Genomic DNA, 16,589 nt, shown 5'->3' on the forward strand with positions numbered 1-16,589 from the left:
GGGAACTGCCGTGGATCTACGCACATTTCTATGGTCACGTACTGTAGTTAATGATACATCTGAACGTTTGCGTAGATAAGGATGTACGTACACCTTGGTTTTGTGCATAAGAACCCTTTGTAAATGGGCTACAAGAAAGAGAAGACCAAGTATTGACTGACATTTAACCAAATAAATCTTAAACATTATTTATGTGAGAACACGTCTACTGTCTCCAAAGTCAGAGTACGCGTCAATTCATACAGCCTGAGAAATCATCTATCGTCTGTGAATTCTGACGTTGTACTGCATTGATGTCAAACTTGGATGGCCCAGTCTCCAGGTAGAACAGTCAGGCAGAACACTTTCTACTGTTTCACTGTTTCTTTATTAAACTTCTGTTAATCGTTAACCCCCAAACAGGTTAAGTCACTGATACTGGCTCAAACCACCTCAGTACGGATGTAACCCTGCTCGGAAAACGACAGAAATCCTATTAACAGGACAGATTTTAAAATCTAGTTTAGCTGGGTTGAAGAAGTCCAACTAACACTGTGTCCAGTCCAGCACCACTTTGGTCACAGCAGGACACTGGACCCATTTCTCAGGCGACTAACCAAGAACATCCTGTTGTGGATTTGCTAACTGGGTGGAGTTAGCTTAAAGTTGGTTCAGCTGTTACTGGAAACTGACAGCTGACAGCTGGGCCTTGCTCTGATTGGCTGACAGCAGCAGATGGCAGGTCAGTAGGGCAGTGAAGCCGGGATGCTGCTGGTTCCAAACCACAATCTTCCTGTCAGGTTTGGCCCAGACTATGCTGACCCTGCTGAGTGTGCAGCTGCTGGACTCTGCACAAAAGATGAAATGTCAGTATTGCTTCTGTGGTTTGAGATGAAGATGCCTGTGTAAATACAGATCTAAAAAGTTTAACCCAATGAATATCATAACAAATCAGCCCTTGTGTATTTTTAAAATATTAATGTATTTCTAAAACAGAACAATCCAGTCAGTTCTGGGCTTCTTGGATTTCTGTTTACTTAACTGTTATTCAGAAAGTTTCCCATCCAACAATTGTCACATCCTACTTTTCTGGTTCTGGTTCTAAGACCCATTGACCCGGTGTCAGCCAGCGTTTTGGATGACCCGGTGGCAGCTTACCAGGAGCAAATTGGCTTTAGATTCCTCTCTAAAGACAGTTTTAGTTGGACAGTAACTTTAAAGAGCATTTATTTTGGGAGTTGTAGAATTCTTTTTTAATTTATTGTCTGATAGGGGTTTGAATGTGGGCTTATCTCTCACTTGTCTTTTCTCACAATTTACTTTGTTGTTCTTGGGGCTGGGTTTTGTGCGAATAATACATTTGAACAGCTCATGGAAAGGAACTAATATTAGTTCTGTTGATTTGAGTTGTGATTGTTTTGATCTCCATCCCGAGAGCAGCCTGTGGCCTACTTTGCCTCCTACAGACCCCATACAGTATGTAGTGCTTACTTACCACTTGTCGTTAGGACCAGAGAATAAATGCCAGTGAGAAGAATAGGAACAGGAATAGAAACTGGAAAAAAAGAATAAAACAGGAGAGTGAGTTGTGAGTGAGTCACAGGATAATTTGAGTTAAACAGCATAAAGTGAAATGAGCTGTGGCAATTGCACCAAACTCAGACTTTCTTTACCTTCTCTTCAAGCTCTTTAATCTGTCGTTTCTGTGCTTCTATAAACTCCTCCAGGTCTTTGTTTCTCTGGAGAAAACGTATTAAGTCAAAGGCTGTTTTTCATGTTTGGTTATTTACGTTGACACTGAATATTTAACCTGTTGTGTGAGCAGCAGTAACTCCATCCTGTCTCGAAGGATCTGAGCATCCCTCTCTCTCAGCTCGTACATCACTGTTCGCTTCCACTGATCCATGGCTTTCCTCAGAGCCTCCCTTTCATCCTCTGTCAGTGTTTCGGTGAGGCGACCTTCCTCGACCTTTAATCCCTCCATCCTGGATTCCTCCTCATGCTGCAGAGCCTCAAACAACATCGCCTCCAGCTCCAGGATCCTCTGTACAAGGATAAACTTTGCTTTTATTATGGTGTTGATGTAACATGTAACATGATAAAACATTAAAAATTTGACTATTTTCTCTGCTTGTTTTCATTGTTTTAGACCTTATGAGCCTGATCCATTGACTGCTTCCTGAAGTCCAGCTCCTCATCCAGGTAACACTTCTGTTTACTGAACAGCTCCTAAAACACAGAATCAGATTCATGGTTTATGGGCTGATGTTAACTCGGACGTGTGTGTGTGTGTGTGTGTGTGTGTGTGTGTGTGTGTGTGTGTGTGTGTGTGTGTGTGTGTGTGTGTGTGTGTGTGTGTGTGTGTGTAGGCCACAGTTGTGCCTGTGGTGATTGGACTGTGGTGACCCCCAAACTGGAGGAGTGGCTACAACAGATCCCTGGAAAAACATCCGACATCTCATTCCAGAAAAGTGCAGTCCTAGGAACAGCAAGGATACTGCGCAGAACCCTCAAGCTCCCCGGCCTCTGGTAGAGGACCCGAGCTTGGAAAGTGGATGAGACCACCCACGGAGGGTGAGAATAGAGTGTGTGTGTATATATATATATATATATATATATATATATATATATATATATATATATATATATAATATATCAGCAAAACACATCACAGCTTTTTACCTTTTCATTCTCAATGTCCAACATCTTCTGTTGTAGAGCCGACTTTGTCACTTCAATGGACTCCAACCACTGATTGGACAGAAAGGCAAAATAAGTCAACACTCACTTCCTCCTTTAGGAAGTGGTCTGAGTTAGGGCTCACAGGTGGATCTGTTTTACCTTCTCTGCCAGCGTGAGCACCGTCCGGGCATGTATTACCACCACCTGCTCCTCATTGGACAGGTTCTGTGGAAAAACAACAATGACACAGCTACCTCAACACACTGAAATGACAACAGAGAATGAGGCAACTATATGTTAATGACCCACTATGCTTGATTTATGTATCTGTGTTGACTACACAGACCATCTAGGAAAAACCTAACTTTAAAACGACAGTTCAGCAGACTATACAGATCAGTCAGCCTTTGAATTTCTGTGAAGGCACACATGAAAAGCTCCTCAACTACAGGCTCATCAACTAGTATCATTTCAGTTCAGTTTTTTACTATATAACACTAAATCACAACAAAGCTTATCTCAATGCACTTTACAAGGTTTAGCTAAAGCCAACAAATCCCACACAAAACAAGATTTCAATTGCAGCCGATCCATCAATAAATAAAAAAAGAAAACCTCCAGCAGTACCAGAACCAGGCTCAATGTAGGCCGATGTTTGCCTCAACTGCTTGGAGTGAACAATAATTAGAGAAAATTTCATTGACTCTACTGAAGGTAGATTTATGTCATCGGAACGAAAACAACAGAATGTGTTTTTTCCATGTGGACATAAAGTTCTGTCTCTCGAAAATAACTTAGTTTAGTTTAGTTAAACCGGATTTCCCTGTTTTTTTAGCATCCATTTAAAATAAGCAACTGGTGATGAAGATCAAAAGAGACAGAAACATGTACAAAAGAAATTCAACATACACTTACGGCGTTATCGCCCAGAATGTCAAGCTTCTTCATCAACTCGCTGATTACAATGTCCTAGTGAAACAAATGATTAGACTGGGGGCTAGTGGACAGGGTACTCAGGTGTTCAGGTGAGGTTACAGGTGTAGGCAGGTATGACTTACTGTGACTCCTTCTGCCTCACAGTAGATCTGCAGAGGACTGAGGCCGTCTGGAAAATGAACTTGATGGAAGCTAATGGCAGGGGACCTTCGCTCCCTTTCCTAAACACGAAACAGTGTTTCCATGGAAACAGAGAATAAGTTGTTGACATGACTATTACTGTGTCAACTGGTCATCTCTGGGTGTTTTTACCTCTAGTTCTAATATTCTAAACTCCAGCAACTCGTTCTGATCTCTGATGTCCTGGATGTCATTTCTCAGACGCAGATCTTCTCCTTCCATCTGCCTCACCTGCATCATTTCAAAAATAAAAAGAACAGAGACCAGCAAATGAAACAGGTTTTAAACATTTCGTCTGATTAGGTCCAAAAAACCCAAATGTTCGCTTTCTTTGAACCTTAAGCCACAGGTTCACATTTCATTAAAAGCCGAAGCATTGCCAGAGACCAGCGTCACCATGAACATGCAGAACAAACTGCCATCATTTCGTGGAGGGAACCTTGACTCCTCTGTTTTCTCCTGGATCGATGGAGGGATATTCTGCATTAAGACGTTTTAGGAGAAGGTTTTCAAATAGTTGCAGCTTGTATCTGTAATTCTGTATTTTGAATTGGTAGCAGCGACCAGTGATTCTTCAGCCCTCAGCTTCATATAGTTCTGCCTCAGATGCTGATCCAACCCGTGGTGTTTCTCTACAAGTAACTGCTGTGCTTGCCCAGTAATGTGAAGAGTGTCACCATGTGTCCAGGGTTAAATATAAACCTGTGCTTCACCTTCTCCACCAGCTCCTGGTTTCTCTGATACAGTGCTTGCTTCTCCTCCACCCACTTCACATCCTAGGAAAGAGAGACAGTCAGTTTAGTTTCAGATCAGATTCTGATCATCTGTTGGTTCTATGTCTTTAGTCCACATAGAACCAACAGATGCTATTTCCTAAACTATTCCCAGGTCAGTGTCTCAAAGTAGGAACTCCGAATTGTCCGACCAGACTTTTAGACTTTTACAGTACTTCACTACTATGGGTGTTCTACGTTCTACCATTTGTCCCCACACCTGTCTATTCCCACCTATCTCCAGGCTTGTTGGAGGTGGAGTATGTTGCATGTTGTATGCAGGGCATTAGGGTTAGTATGAGTTTGACTTGATCCCCATGCTCTGACATGATGTGATGACAGTTTTATCATGGAGGTCAATGTAGTCAAGGAGACATGTGACTTAGGCTGATATGTTTTCTTACTCAGAGTCCCAGATTTCTTTTCAGAAAGAATATCTGCAGATGTTTGAGCCCTGATGGTCTAAATAACTGACACACAGATCATTCACTCATTGTTTATTCTGTGTGTGTGTAAACCAATCTGTGCATGCGTAAACCGATCTGTAACCGACCATGTTAACTGGCAACCGACTTCCGGTGAGTTGTTTTACCTGGGTGACATCTTGTTAGCTGTTCCTGTCAATGCCTTGGTTTACGTTACCTATCTGTTAGAGCCTGCGCTCTCCGTGACAGAGTGATCTATGGACGGAGAGTAGCGTTTAACTTGTGTTTTGTGTTGTTTTTTGTGAACGATCAGGAGCGTCTTGTCCTTCACTGATTTACCTGTTACCTGCCGGCAGGCGCTGTCAGCACCTAAGTAAACTGTGGGCGAAGCGAAGCAGAGTCAGAGCGGTGCAGGTCTCAGCTGACGGTTGTTAAAGCAGACGTGTTTATTGTGGTCTGATAAACGGTCACACAGAGTCACAACGGTAGCGTTACTGCAACATACCCACCTTAACTCCAGCTGCATCATAACATAGCATGGCATTGCTAATAGCCTGTCGACTAACATGCTACATTGACGTATGATAGAAACACGTTCACGCAACTGCATCATCCCAGCAAATCACGAGAGTAACGTCACACTTCATACACATAAATATGAGCCATCATGTCTGTCTGCTCATTAAATATAAATATATATTATGTATGTTAACGCCCCAAATTATAAGTGTAAGCATGGTATAGCACATGGTATGAGTCTACAAATACAAATCTGGTTATGCATGCTCAGATCGGTTTACTCACGCACAAGTCTAATGTGACCCTAATTTGACTCCATATTTATTGTTCTGTTTTCCTCTTTTAATTTGAAACCTAACCATAAAACTGCAGTTTTTCTGTCTCTGACCTTGCAGGGTGTGAGAGCTAGAATGTGTCTCATCGTGTCTTTTCCCTAGCACCTGTTTTCTTACTGAACAGAAATGTGTTACCATTCCTTGTTGTGTCAGCGCTGACTCCAGATCTATGACTTTGCTTTGGTATCTGCTGATTTCAGTGAGCAGCTGCTCTCTGGTCTGAAACACAATCAACAGAACCAGCCACCTGTTGGTGTAGTGATTAATTGCATACAACAGATCCAGCCACTTGCTGGTCTCAGTGGTCCGTTCACCTTGATCTCCTTCTCGGCATCATAGTTTACTCCACTGGTCTCTGTCAGCAAAGCGTATGCTCTCTGCAGTGCCTGATACTCCTGCGTCAACTGACGGTACCGAAGCTCCGTCTCCTCACGCACACACACCTGAAGCACACAGCCACAAAACAGGAACCTATGAGACTAACAACCAGTTGGGGAACCAGGGGTCCTGCAAATTAGGTTGAGGAGTCAGAGCTTTACCTCCTCTGGTTCAGTGTCTGGAGTCTTGTCAGTGTGAAAAGACAAAGAGGATCCATCAGAGTCCACCGAGCCTTCTTCATCATAACCATAAAACGTCTCTATGACCTGCTTACAAATACAGCAAAGCATAGTCCATTAACATCAGGTCCAAACTAAACCAGACTGTAGCACTAGTGACAGGTAACTTGTAAATAAAGAGCATGGACTCTCCAAAGGGAACTGATTCCCTGCAACAGTGATGTTACAGTATGTAGCTCAGATGTTTGTGCCCCAGTGAACATTCTGCAGTAACTAATAAGTAGCTTGTTTCCTTAATACTGGACTAACAAATAGCTGCAGGAGTAATGTGAGGTGAGACAGACTCACTCTGCAGGCTCTGAAGGTTCGTTTCCTCCTTACTGACTCCTGGCGTCTGTACCTCAATAACATGTCTCTCTCCTGCAGAGAACACAACAACAGCTGTTCACACATAGATGTGTGAAAAACATATGACAGATTTGACAACAATTCAAGTCTCCTACTGATGTAATGTGGAGCATCACAGGAGATGTTGAGTTGTAATATCTGGACTTCTTTCCTTTTAGGTGGAAACTTTTCAGTATTCATCCCAGTAGTTTCATGGGGCCTGTGATATTTTGACTGGAGACCACAGGTGTTACAGACAGGTTTATTTTCATACCTGCACTGGATGGATCATAGCTAAAGATGAGGGTGAGTGGGTGTGAACAGAGCAATATGGACAAGTCGATTTGGACGGGGGTCAGAGGATAGGTACTCATCTTTAAGAAGCGGAGGCCTCAGACACAACCTGCCTCCCCGCTTCCCTGTTGTCTGTCCCCAGAAGGGGACCATGGCCAAATGGATTGCAGCTTTTTAGCTGATGAACCTACTGGATGAGTAGTGAAACATTTCTGCCTTGAACAGCAAAGTCCAGATACCAAGACTCGACTTTCATACACCTCACCTGGTTGACATCAGTACTTACTATGACGTTCTTTACGTAACCAGCTGTCTCCAGAGCCTGAAAACAAAATCACAGTCGTGTAAGTATGTTGCAGTATCAACAATGAAACAAGCTTTCAAATAAAATCTATTCTGTTTGGGGAAAACTATAAAAGGAAGACAAGCAAGGACCGAGATGTCGCCCGCTATGGCGCAGCCAGGGCCCCACCCTGGAGCCAGGCCCGGGGTTGGGGCTCGTATGCGATCGCCTGGTGGCCTGGTGGCACAGCCTGAGTCCTCAGGTAGACCCACCATCCGCAGGAGGAACCATAGGGGGACGGTGCATAGTGGATTGGGCAGCAGTTGACGGCGGGGAGCTTAGGCAACCCAATCCCTAGATAACCAATCTGGCTATTGGGACATGAAATGTTACGTCACTGGGGGGGAAGGAGCCTGAGCTAGTGCAGGAGGTCGAGCGGTACCGACTAGAAATAGTGGGGTCACCGCCACACACAGCCCAACTCCTTGAAAGGGCTGGACCCTCTTCTACTCTAGAGTTGCCTGCGGGGAGAGGCGGTGGGCTGGTGTGGGCTTGCTCATAGCTCCCGAGCTTAGCCGTCATATGTTGAAGTTTTCCCCACTGGACGAGAGGGTGGGGGATAGGTCACTTACTGTCGTTTGTGCTTACGGGCCAAATGGTAGTGTGGAGTACCCAGCCTTCTTGGGGTCTCTGGAGGGAGTGTTGGAAAGTGCTCCACTTGTGGACCCCATCGTTTTTCTTGGAGATTTCAATACCCACGTGGGTAACGACAGTGATACCTGGAGAGGCGTGATTGGGAGGAACGGCCTCCCTGATCTGAACCCGAATGGTGTTATGTTATTGGACCTCTGTGCTAGGCACAGTTTGGCCATAACAAACACCATGTTTGAACATAAGGGTGTCCATCGGTGCACATAGCACCAGGACACCCTAGGCCGGAGGTCAATGATAGACTTTGTAGTTGTTTCACCTGACCTTCGGCCATATGTTTAGGACACTTGGGTGAAGAGAGGGGCTGAGCTCTCAACTGATCACCACCTAGTGGTGAGTAAGATCCGCTGGCAGGGAAGGGGGCTGGAATGACTTGGCAGGCCCAAACGTATTGTGAGGGTCTGTTTGGAACGCCTGGCTGAACCCTCTGTCAGGGCTGTTCGGTCTCTGTACAGCCAGGGGCTGGAGGCATCTGGTTTGGGGACCACAAGATAGCATCTCTACTTTTTGCAGATGAAGTTGTCCTGTTGGCTTCATCAGGCCAGGACCTTCAGCGTGCGCTGGTGCAGTTTGCAGCTGAGTGTGAAGCAGCTGGGATGAGAATCAGTTCCTTCCAAATCTGAGGCCATGGTTCTCGACTGGAAAAAGGTGGTTTGCCCTCTCCAGGTTGGAGGAGAGTTCCTGCCCCAAGTAGAAGAGTGAGATTGACAGACGGATCGGTGTGGCGGCTGCAGTATTGCGGTCGGTGTCCATCGTGGTGAAGAGGGAGCTGAGCCGAAAGGCAAAGCTTTCAATTTATTGGTCAATCTACATTCCTACCCTCACCCATGGTTATGAGCTTTGGGTCATGACCGAAAGAGCAAGGTCACGGACACAAACGGCCGAAACGAGCTTCCTCCGTAGGGTGGCTGGGCGCTCCCTTAGAGATAAGGTGAGGAGCTCTGTCAACCGGGAGGAGCTCGGAGTAGAGTCCCTGCTCCTCCATATCAAGAGGAGCCAATTGAGGTGGCTCGGGCAGTGGTTCGGATGCCTCCTGGACGCCTCCCTGGGGAGGTGTTCCGGGCATGTCCCACTGGTAGGAGACCCCGAGGAAGACCCAGGACATGCTGGAGAGACTATGTCTCTCGGCTGGCTTGGAGAACACCTTGGGGTCCCACCGGAAGAGCTGGAGGAAGTGTCCAGGGAGAAGGAAGTCTGGAACTCTCTGCTCAGACTGCTACCCCCGCGACCCGGCCCCGGATAAAGTGGTTGAAAATGGATAGATGGATGGATGGATGGGGAAAAGAAGGTGAAATAAATGCAGAATAAATTAACAGGAATATCTGACAACCTGGCAACTGGAAAGAGAATGTGAACATATGAACTCAATGAAGCCGTAATTACTGACAAGCTGGAGGCAGAGGGGAGTAATATTTATGCAGCATATCTTCTGGATACTAACTACAAAACAAAATGTATAAAATATGTAGTTCTGCATAACTGTCCCAATTAACACTGATGAGAGCTGCCAGACAGCCAAACCCACGGGGGTGGACGACCACCTGCTGTCCAGTACCAGGCTGGGTCACCAGACCTGTCAGTAACAAGGCTGGTTGTTGGTGCATGCAATGACATGGAAGTGAACTGGCCTTGTGGACTGAGTAACTTCCTCTAAACCTGCCTGAGCTACAGTGGGGAAAAGATGGCGACCCCCAGCTGCTTCCAGGTGGCACCCTGGCAGGCGTTAATGGTGCTCCACTGTTAAAAGGTGGCAGCTGATGATTTGTATTAGCAGATGTTCCTGGCTGCTCACCCATACTGCTCATCAAAGACACAGTGTGCTAGTACAATGAAATATTTTTATATAATATGTACTGTATTAGTAGCACCTTGGACAGGTCATCGATGATGTGCTGCTGCTCCATCACCTGTAGTCGCAGAAACTCCATCTCTCTTTCGTCCTGGCTGTAACCATGATAACTGGTAGAGTGGCTTCGATCAAGGTCATTTAATGAGCTTGGTCTCCTCTGGAGAGGAAAAAAACAACACAATCAATGAAAAGTCTCAGGCGGCAGAGTCAGTCTTTCTGATGTGGAACGTTTTCTTTCTCTCACTGTAGTTGTTTTACAATAAAAGCCAGGAGACCTGCAGTTGAACCTAGTTTGTGTCATGAATTGGTACTGTTAGTCACTATTTTTGCCATTTAGTTCCTGCTAGTCATTCTACTCATGTGATGTCACCATCTTTGTTCAATCAGTCATTCTGTTACTAATACTCCAGTACTGACCTCCTTGCTTTACCCGACTGTTGCGTGTACTCACCACTATCCAGCGCTCTACCTGTTTTTTAGTAAACGATCCTGTTTCCTGTCGGTACCACTGCCTATGCTGGATTTTTTATTTCTGACCATTGCCTGCCTGACCATGCATTTGCCTGCTGTTCTTAGTTTGTGCTGTGCATTTGGGTCCTTCACTCTAGCCCAGGGGTGTCAAGCTGTGGTCCTCGAGGGCTGGTGTCCCTGCTGGTTTTCCAACTCTCCTGCTGATTACCTTAAACAGGCCAGTTGTCTTATCTAGCTGCTGATTGTCTTAACACACCTGAACAAGGTAATCAGCAGGCTCTGGGGAAGGGGGAATTGGAAAAGCAGCAAGGGACTAATTTGAGTTTGACACCCCTGCGCTACAGTTTGATTGGGACACATTCTTTTCTCAAACTGTGTGGCTGTGTTTTCAGGGTCAGAGGTTACCATAGTTACCATCTCCAGGTTCTCTTGGGTTACAAAACGAAGCTTGTTATCGAGGCGACGCACCGTGAGTGCCAGTTCCTCATTCTTCCTGCTCAGACGTTTGTTTTTGTCCAAAAGAGGAAGAAACTGACTCTCGGTCTCTCTGAGACGCTTTAGCTTAAACAGCAAGAGATAAAACATGTAAAACATGTATTACCCAGAACTGGAGGCATGTGTAAGGATATGTTTCAGTTGTTACCAGCTCATTGCGCTCCTCAGACAGCAGAGCGTTTCGATCCTCCAGCTTCCTGACAGTGGAACTGTACTCAGCAATTTTTAAGTGAAACCTGCGAGTGTCTCTGTCCTCCTGATAACACACACACACACACACACACACACACACACACACACACACACACACACACACACAGAGGTTAATGTCCTGCATTATTTTCTCATTGTAGTTTTAAATTAGCCAAAGGGTGTGTTTCAATCACAGCTAGCCGATTACTAAGCTTCCCCGTCTTTAAACCTTTAGCTGCTGTATCATTCAGTATATGACAGCAGTCAACAGATGCTTCTGTCTTTTCATTAGCTGCTAAACACTGTCTCGCCATCTCTTGGGGCTTTGCACTGGGATTTGTTGTATTTTCCTGTTGTATAAGGTTTAAATCATAAAATGAATGAATTGGTGCTATACAGAACAACTGAGCTTGATGTCTGACTGTTGCAGTTTTGACCCAGTCTTACTAACATAAGGTAAATCATGTTACTGGTAGAAGAGGTTGAGAAGCACAAAAAATACATATAAAGAAACACTGAACATTAATGTAATGCAAACATTTCAGTAACATGGCCCCTGCTGCTGCTTCTGCTGCTGCTGCTGCTGATGATGATGATGATGATGATGATGAGAAAATAAAAAAAAAGCTGGTCACATGACCCTCTCAGCTGTGAGGTCCAGATGGATTGTGAGAACGTAAAGATCAGAGTTCCACCTTTGACATTAAGGCTGAGAGTGAAGTTGTTTGTTTGATGAAGTCAAAGTGGGACAGATAGGTGAGTTACAGCATGCAGGAGAAGGCAGATCTTACAAGATGAGTGACAGAGTTATGGGAGGGGTTAGAGGTGTGGCCTGGAGTGTTTATCCCCGCCCTCTGTGCATCTCTCAGGGCTGCGATTTGCTGCTCGGCCACCTGAGTCTGCAGCTGCAGGCGGTGAGCATGTCCAGCCTGCAGCCCCAGGGCTTTGTCCAAAACACTGACAGCTCTGTCCTTCAGCTTTATCTCATCCATCTGCACACAGACACACAAGGTAGACAGGTAGACAGACAGGTGAGAGACAGATAGGTAGAATGTGGGGTTAGAAAACTAGATGGGTAAGTTAGGCTTTAGGTGAGGGACAGGTTAGTCAGCTGGGCAGGTCAGAAGCCTGAGGCTGCAGCTCTCTCTTCTAGTGTCAAAACACATCAACCTACAACCTAAACAACTGGACTCATGGGTTGTTCTGGTTCGTTGTGGAACAGAGCACAACTCAGTAACAAGGAAAATGCATCAGTTCTCACTTTGGTGTTACTTCAGGATGAACAAAAAGCATGCCTTTTTCTTTTTTTATGAATCTGGTGATAAAGTGCCACCTCCTTTTTTGTGTTTTGTAACAATCACAAGAAATATCTGTTTTGAACCATACTGTGTCCAGTGCAGTGGTTAAAAAACATCTTCAGTCAACAGCACCAGCACACACATCAAAGCTTTCTGATGGTTCACACATTTAAGGACATTGCAACAATTTCACTTATCACCACTTTTCACCACCACTTACATTGGAGGTGTGTGTTTTTGTACTGGACGACCTTCTCGAGACTTGATTCCATCACTAAAACAAGCTGCGTAGATGAAGGAGCGAATGACTGAGCCTAACCCACTTTGGTTGGCAGATTCGTATGTGATGGCCCAAAACTGTACAAACCACTTTTGTTTACTGTCATCTCTCTGAAAAGACATGTTTTCTCACTCTTTCACCAAAATAACCGATAGGAATCTGTTACACTGTCAACTGTCAATTTTTAATCATTAGTAACATGGGGCTGTTGACTGACAAAGCGGCACACATGATTTAATAAATGCCCAATGAGTTTAAAATGAAATAAACTCCATCAGTCCAAGTCAAACTCAATGACCCAGCTTAACATACCCTCTATGGTTTCTGTGAGCAGCATTAGTTTCCATATGCTCTAGTGTTATGTGGACATAACAGCATTTAATACTTGTGTTTCTCTCGGCAGATGTGAATCTTTCTATGTGTTTTTTTACTTTGTTACTGAATGTAGCTATTTTGTGATTCAGTAGTTTGACATTAGGGTTAGGGTTAAGGGCACTTTTAAAAGGCTGCAACAGTTTCTTTGTCAGTGAACCGAGTCTCTGTTCATTCAGTAAATACAATATGTGTTCGGCTGGTACCAGTCTCTGTGTGTTCTGTGTGTAGTACCAGGCTATGAAGCCCACTCCCCGTTTCCCCCTGTGTTCACATCAGGAATAATGCTTATCTGTTGTGTATTTCAAATATTGTATTATTATAAAATCCTGTCCTTCATGCTAAGATAACCCTTTATTACTGTAACTACTGCATTGATCCCTTTGGGAGAACTTCTGACCTAAAAGCTTGCTTTATGTTAAATGTCAGTGTGACATGTACTGCAAGCTGAAGGAACCAGGAGTTGAGCCACTAACCCTGTGGCACATAGAGGACTGCAGTAATGGAACTGCTGACCCTCATCCTCAGTGTTTGTAGACTAACAGATAGGAGTCCAGAGTTTGACAGATAATTATTATTGATGTTGACGAAACCAATATGCACAGATCCAGGACTGACCAGAGGTTTCCTAAATTCTGCAGGTTATTTCTGATTAATCTATTCACCACATACTGTAGTGGCCATGTCCTGGACACTATGTGTATTGTTAGTCTTGCACGTGTAAAGTGAAAAGCTGCCAGTTTCATACCAGGCGACGGATCTCCCTCTCGCATTCGCGCTTGGTCCTGTTCAGCTCTTCTTGGTGTTGGTGATGAGCTGATCTGAGTTCAGCAGCTCGAGCCTGGCAGGCCTGCTGAGCTGAGCTAAGAGCCTCCTCAGCACACCTCTTTGCTGCTCGCAGCTCCTGGACCTCTTGCTGTAAGCGACAGCGCTCTGCTTCCCAGTTCCTCCTGGCCTCCTCCAACTCTGCCATTAAGGTGCTCCTCACCTGTAACACAACAGGACTGTTACTAAGATAATACTAATGAATCGACTCATGCCCAACCCTGGCTCCTCAGCTGCACAGATCAATGTCAGGGGCCTATACTGCTTCCACTGTATGACCATGTTCGTAATTCTGCAGGAATCCTGGAAGGCCAAGAATAAACAGCGGCTCTCTGAAGATGGACAGACTGTGCATGTCGCACCTTGTCAGTGGACCCATCCCGCAGACTCTGGACTAGCCCATTAACCCGCTGAATCTCCCCGTCTTTGATCTTGATAACCCTCATCAGCTCCATCTCGTGTTGCCGTAGTAAGGTCTCCCTGGTGAGAGACAGCTCCCTTTGCTTCTCCTCATGAAGTTTAGTCTTCAGCTCTGTGGCAGCTACTGTTGCCCGGTGGTGTTCTGCCTTCAGCTCCTGGCTCTTCTCCCTCTCCAGGCGACTGACCTGGAGATAACACCTAGTGAGTCAGAAAATAGCTGGCTACTCTCTGTACCTGTGTGGTACCTGTAGTTCTTACCTTGTTCTTCTCTTGTTGTAGTTCAATTTGGATGTCAGTAAGCTTGGCTCTCAACTCCTCATTGGCTGCTTGAAGGGTTGCCATGGCATCTGGTCGCTCCCCTTTCCCTCGTATCCCTGCTCCTTTTTTTGACATCACCACTGGCGCCTGGTTGAGTCCCCCAGAAAGTTATGTGTCAATCTGAAGTTTGATGGCTTTGGCATCTGGCACATTGAAAGAAGAACATTCCCATCAACAGGCAACATTATTTCTCAAAGTTATTTAAACTGAATTTTGGCTCTAGTTGGGTCACTCATTTTACACACAGTTGTGATCAGAATTGCACATCGCTGATCTGTTTGATTGGTGAACAACCACAGTTACTCCTAATATCAGCAGTAGTAGTTTCAAAAGTACTGTATCAGTAGCAGAATCAGTAATTGTGGTAGAATTAGCGGTATTAGTAGTAAGTGTAGTTTCCTGTATTTTGAAGGTAAAATGACAGACTCAGTATGAAAACATGGCTGTTTCTATGGTAACAGCATCATTCCAGCTGTCATCATTGAGCCCCCAAGTTGTAACTCCTCACACACACACACACACACACACACACACACACACACACACACACACACACACACACACACACAAATATAAATCACTCACCGTCCAATAGTAACCCTCTGCATCGTTTTATATGTGTGTGTGTGTGGGAGGGTTAGCCTCCTTATGCTAAAAGCAGCTAACGTCACTGCAGCTCAGTTTTTGCGCCAGCGATCACTGTGTGTGTGTGTGCAGTAAAATTCCTCCTAACTCACTGTTTCCTCTGTCTTGATCTGTGCCTGTCTGTGTGTGTGTGTGATCATTAGCTCCTGTGTGTGTCTGGGCTGTTAGCATCACTGCAGCTCCTACTGGCGTCACCTCCTCCTCCTCCTCCTCCTCTTTCTGAGCATCCCTCAGTCAGAGAGCTGCACCATCACAGCTCTGTCTCCCTCTGCTGTACCCTCCCGACAAGCACACCTTTCCCTGATCCATGAGAATATGAATAATAATCTATAAGAACAACAGGCACTTTGAAAATTAAAATATAATTGTAGAGAAAACACAACAAAACCAAATATGACTTTCCACTCAGACAGGTGTGTAACATTAAACTGTCTTTATTTTCCGAAGTGCATTCTGGTAGTAAGCATGGGCAGTGAACGCGTGAAAGCACATGAGTTCTCCCCATACAATTTTCTTATAGTTAGTCATGTGTTGATCTGTTGATGGAGTTGTGTGCCCCAAACTAACCAGAAAACACAGTGCTAAGATCCTGTTCAGGGTTAGGAACAGAGTCATATGAGTTGAAAGAACCATATTTTATTTATCCGCACTGGCTGAGGTAGACTCCCAGTTGTCTTGTAATTGTGGGAATTATGGTCAAGCTGTGCAAGGCGGTTGAGAGGAAAGCTATATATGTGTGAAAAAATGAGAATTGATTGCAATAAATGAAGTTGAACTAGAAACCAAAAACATGGTTAAGATTAGGTACACTTCAATTGTTTTAAGGTTAGAAAAAAATAAAAGTGAGGGATAAATAAACCATATATAAAAGGGTTAGGAGGAGGGTGAAAACAGGGATCCCCTTTCCAGTGTCCCGACATTGCACGGTCCATCCCCCCTGCCCCTGCTCCCCTCCTGCCCCCCCACCATGGGTTCTCAAAGGTCACTTGTCGTCCATAGCGAACCTCGGTCCAGTCTTCCTGAGCCTTGTGGCTCATTCACAATATTTTCTGCTTTAGGGTTAGGGGTATTGAAATAGACACAGATGACTCTCCCCGCTTTCGTCCGTGGACTAGGCAGTTCGGTGTGGAGAGCCAGCAGCAATGCACGGGCCGACGCATGTCACTCATGTTCCCTGATACTTGAGTCACTTTGCAAGAGTAATAGAGGTACATATGGAAAGGCACAGATAAGAATTAAATGTACACATGATCTTAGATGATTCAGACTAGTTCCTGTATTGGTTGAGTTTAGAAAGAGCTATGGGTTGGGTTGTAATGGTGACTAGGTTTGGTCAACTCTTTAGGTGAGATTATGAACTGAG

The 16,589-nt window shown here is 45.0% G+C and overlaps 1 protein-coding gene across 5 annotated transcripts; it reads right to left on the reverse strand.

The window, feature by feature from the left end:
- Positions 1–344: 344 nt before the first annotated feature.
- On the reverse strand, positions 345–15,436 carry jakmip3 (Janus kinase and microtubule interacting protein 3). Of its 5 annotated transcripts, none has more exons than XM_029134591.3 (24): positions 15,167–15,436; positions 14,522–14,724; positions 14,206–14,448; positions 13,767–14,006; positions 11,860–12,060; positions 11,025–11,132; positions 10,787–10,942; positions 9,930–10,067; positions 7,354–7,389; positions 6,735–6,806; positions 6,369–6,476; positions 6,144–6,272; positions 5,965–6,048; positions 4,491–4,553; positions 3,910–4,008; positions 3,720–3,818; positions 3,571–3,630; positions 2,821–2,886; positions 2,662–2,730; positions 2,131–2,208; positions 1,790–2,023; positions 1,653–1,718; positions 1,475–1,534; positions 345–827 (listed from the first exon to the last, which is right to left on the reverse strand). In XM_029134591.3, the coding sequence occupies exons 2-23, from the start codon at positions 14,654–14,656 to the stop codon at positions 1,484–1,486; spliced, it is 2,535 nt and encodes an 844-aa protein (XP_028990424.1). In that variant the 5' UTR covers positions 14,657–14,724; positions 15,167–15,436; the 3' UTR covers positions 345–827; positions 1,475–1,483. The 5 variants fall into 5 exon arrangements, with proteins under 5 accessions (XP_028990424.1, XP_028990425.1, XP_028990426.1 ...); XM_029134592.3 differs by having other exon boundaries at positions 6,369–6,473; positions 15,167–15,435; XM_029134593.3 differs by having other exon boundaries at positions 3,577–3,630; positions 15,167–15,435.
- Between the last annotated feature and the right edge of the window lie 1,153 nt (positions 15,437–16,589).

The sequence above is a fragment of the Betta splendens genome, chromosome 19, assembly GCF_900634795.4.
Source record: "Betta splendens chromosome 19, fBetSpl5.4, whole genome shotgun sequence".
Taxonomy (NCBI): Eukaryota; Metazoa; Chordata; class Actinopteri; order Anabantiformes; family Osphronemidae; genus Betta; species Betta splendens.